Source organism: Pinus tabuliformis, chromosome 6 (genome assembly GCF_031772625.1).
Source record: "Pinus tabuliformis cultivar Carrire ecotype Pingquan chromosome 6, CPIR1, whole genome shotgun sequence".
In the NCBI taxonomy this organism is placed as follows: domain Eukaryota; kingdom Viridiplantae; phylum Streptophyta; class Pinopsida; order Pinales; family Pinaceae; genus Pinus; species Pinus tabuliformis.
Genome location: NC_142292.1, coordinates 1,601,669,331 through 1,601,671,863, shown reverse-complemented (window position 1 = coordinate 1,601,671,863; position 2,533 = coordinate 1,601,669,331). Strand labels below are relative to the sequence as shown.

The following is a 2,533-nucleotide window of genomic DNA, read 5'->3' as shown; positions in this document are numbered from 1 at the left end:
TTTGGAGCTTCCTCCATCTTCACATGTACATATGATCTTCCATGTTTCTTACTTAAAGAAGGTAATTGGTGATAATATTCTAGTCCAAACTCTTTTATTGGAAGAGACACATCAAAGACATATGGGAATACTTAATATCCCAAGAAGCTAGTCATCAATGAAAAATGAAGACCACATATAATTGTTTAAAGGAAAAAATCAAGTGAGTAGGATGAACTAAGAGACCTAGTGAAGAAATTAGATAATAGGTACAAAACCAACCATGTGACGAGGATCAACCATGACAGAAAAATTGAATAGACCAAGAGTATTTTCCATGATAAGAAAACAAACTACATGGTTAAAATCAACTGGACCAAAATAATTAACCATGTCAACAAAACTTACCAAGGAAAAGTAATGAATTGTGGTAATAGAATCAACATGAGAAAATAATTGACTACAACAATAAAATTGATCAAGGAAGAAAAATGAATGTACTGGAGAAACCAGCTAGAACAATCCAATTGACTCGATCAAGTAAACAATAAAGGAAATTAACCACTAAATTCTCATTGATCCCACATAACACGTGCATGAGACATATATCAAAGGACATTGACATGGAATTTTCATGCACAATTTCAATTCATCCAACCCAAGAAATACTATACGTAGAGATACACAACTATTACTTTCTCTGTGAGGCCAGTCAACCACTAACCAATAGGAGTGAAAAATCACCAACACTTAGTACATTCAGTCTAATCAAATCACCAACACTTAGTACATTAGTACATTCAGTCTAATCAAATCACCAACACTTAGTACATTCAGTCTAATCAAGTTGACAATACAATAAATAATGAAACAATGTCGCCAAGGATGAGAGGTCAAATGCACACCAGATTGATTTATTCCACCAGGCATCGCCACACAAAAACACAGCGGGCCTTCCTAATCCCGCGCACAGGTCCCGGGTTCGAATCACAGGAACCAACCTCTCCCAAGGTAGGTTGTCTGGGGCAGATTAAGTTGAAACAGAAATGGGGAAATGCATCCAAGCAGAGGGCCAAGAAAAAGTCCTGGGCGAAGTTTAAGCTGTCGAAACTCAGGAAATTTATCTTTGGCAGCCGCGGAAGAGGCCGGGGAGGAGGTTGTGGCGAGGGTAAGCTGTCGAAGCTCAGGAAATTTATCTTTGGGCGTCGCCGAGGAGGCGGGAGAGGAAATGGTGGCGAGGTCAGCGAGAATTGTCCTACAGAGGAGGAAGGTTGTAGGGCGCCCTACCCTACGCTGGGGCGGTTCAAACGCTACGCGTCGGCATCGTATGATGCCAGATTTGGAGATATGTTTTCTCGGCGAGAGCCCTTCGCGGCTCCGTCCGGGTGGCATTCCGATTAGTGCCCGTGTTGTGGATTTTTCAGGTTGAGGGAGACGTTTTCCGTTAGCCGTCTCTGTCAATCTTTATCATAATGTCCAAGGCTGGTAGATGGTGTGGTAAAGGAGGTAATTTAAATTTTTTCTAGGTTTAATTTTTACTGTGGTTATATGGATTTGGTCCGCAGATAAGCTGTAAATCAAGTTAAGTTGTTAGATAATTCAGGTTCAATTTTTACGGTGATTGTATCTGTTTGGGCCGCAGCTTGGCGCAGAGAGAGAGATTTTGATTATTTTTTTTTGAAAAAATTTGTTTATATGAATGTTTGAATTTTATTTTTTTATAGTGGAAATGGATTTAATACTATTAAAATTTTTTTAGACACTCTAAATTTTGAAAATTAAAAACTATAACCAAAATTTTTAAATAAATTACCAAATTTTACTAAAATCATACCAAAATTTCCGTGCCAATTTTACTAAAATCATACCAAAATTTCGATGCCAACTTTACCCGAAAATCTGGACGAAAAAATCAAAATAACTATTCTATTATTTACATTTTAAATACATTGGGCCATCAATATACAATGAACATCTATGCAAGCTTTGCCAGGGAATCTGTATGACTGGGAAAATCAAAATCACTGTTCAGTTATTTATATTTTAAATATATTGGACCTTTTAATTTTTATCTTTGTGTTAATAATTAATTTTAAAAATAATAAATTTTTTTCAAGGAAAGACCCTTGGTATTTGGTTACCTTATAATTATATTTATTTAAAATACTTAAATTTATTATAACAATTATTATTAAAATATTAAATTTCAACATTATTATTATTATTAAATATTTAAATTTGTGTAAAGAAAATAATAATTATTCTATTCAGTTATTTAAAATAATTTCAATTAGCTTTTATTAATAGGTCTTGATATGATATTAATTATTTTTTATTTTATATATAAGTTTAGAAGGGTTTTTTAGTTCAATATATAAAAGATGTTGCCTTATTTTATCTTGTTATGTTAGGTAAACATTTTGACTTAGATAAATTATATCAAAATAAAAATAAAAATAAAAATAAAATAAAATAATAATTTATAATTATAATTAAACTAGTTTATATCTATCTTACATTCAGATCTAACTAAGCATTCAGAGTCATGAAATTT

At 33.0% G+C, this 2,533-nt stretch overlaps 1 protein-coding gene across 1 annotated transcript; it reads left to right on the top strand.

Annotated features, from left to right (window-relative positions):
* Positions 1–852: 852 nt before the first annotated feature.
* On the top strand, positions 853–1,594 carry LOC149264981 (uncharacterized). Its single transcript, XM_089401402.1, has one exon. The coding sequence runs from the start codon at positions 853–855 to the stop codon at positions 1,378–1,380; it is 528 nt and encodes a 175-aa protein (XP_089257528.1). The 3' UTR covers positions 1,381–1,594.
* The last annotated feature ends 939 nt before the right edge of the window (positions 1,595–2,533 follow it).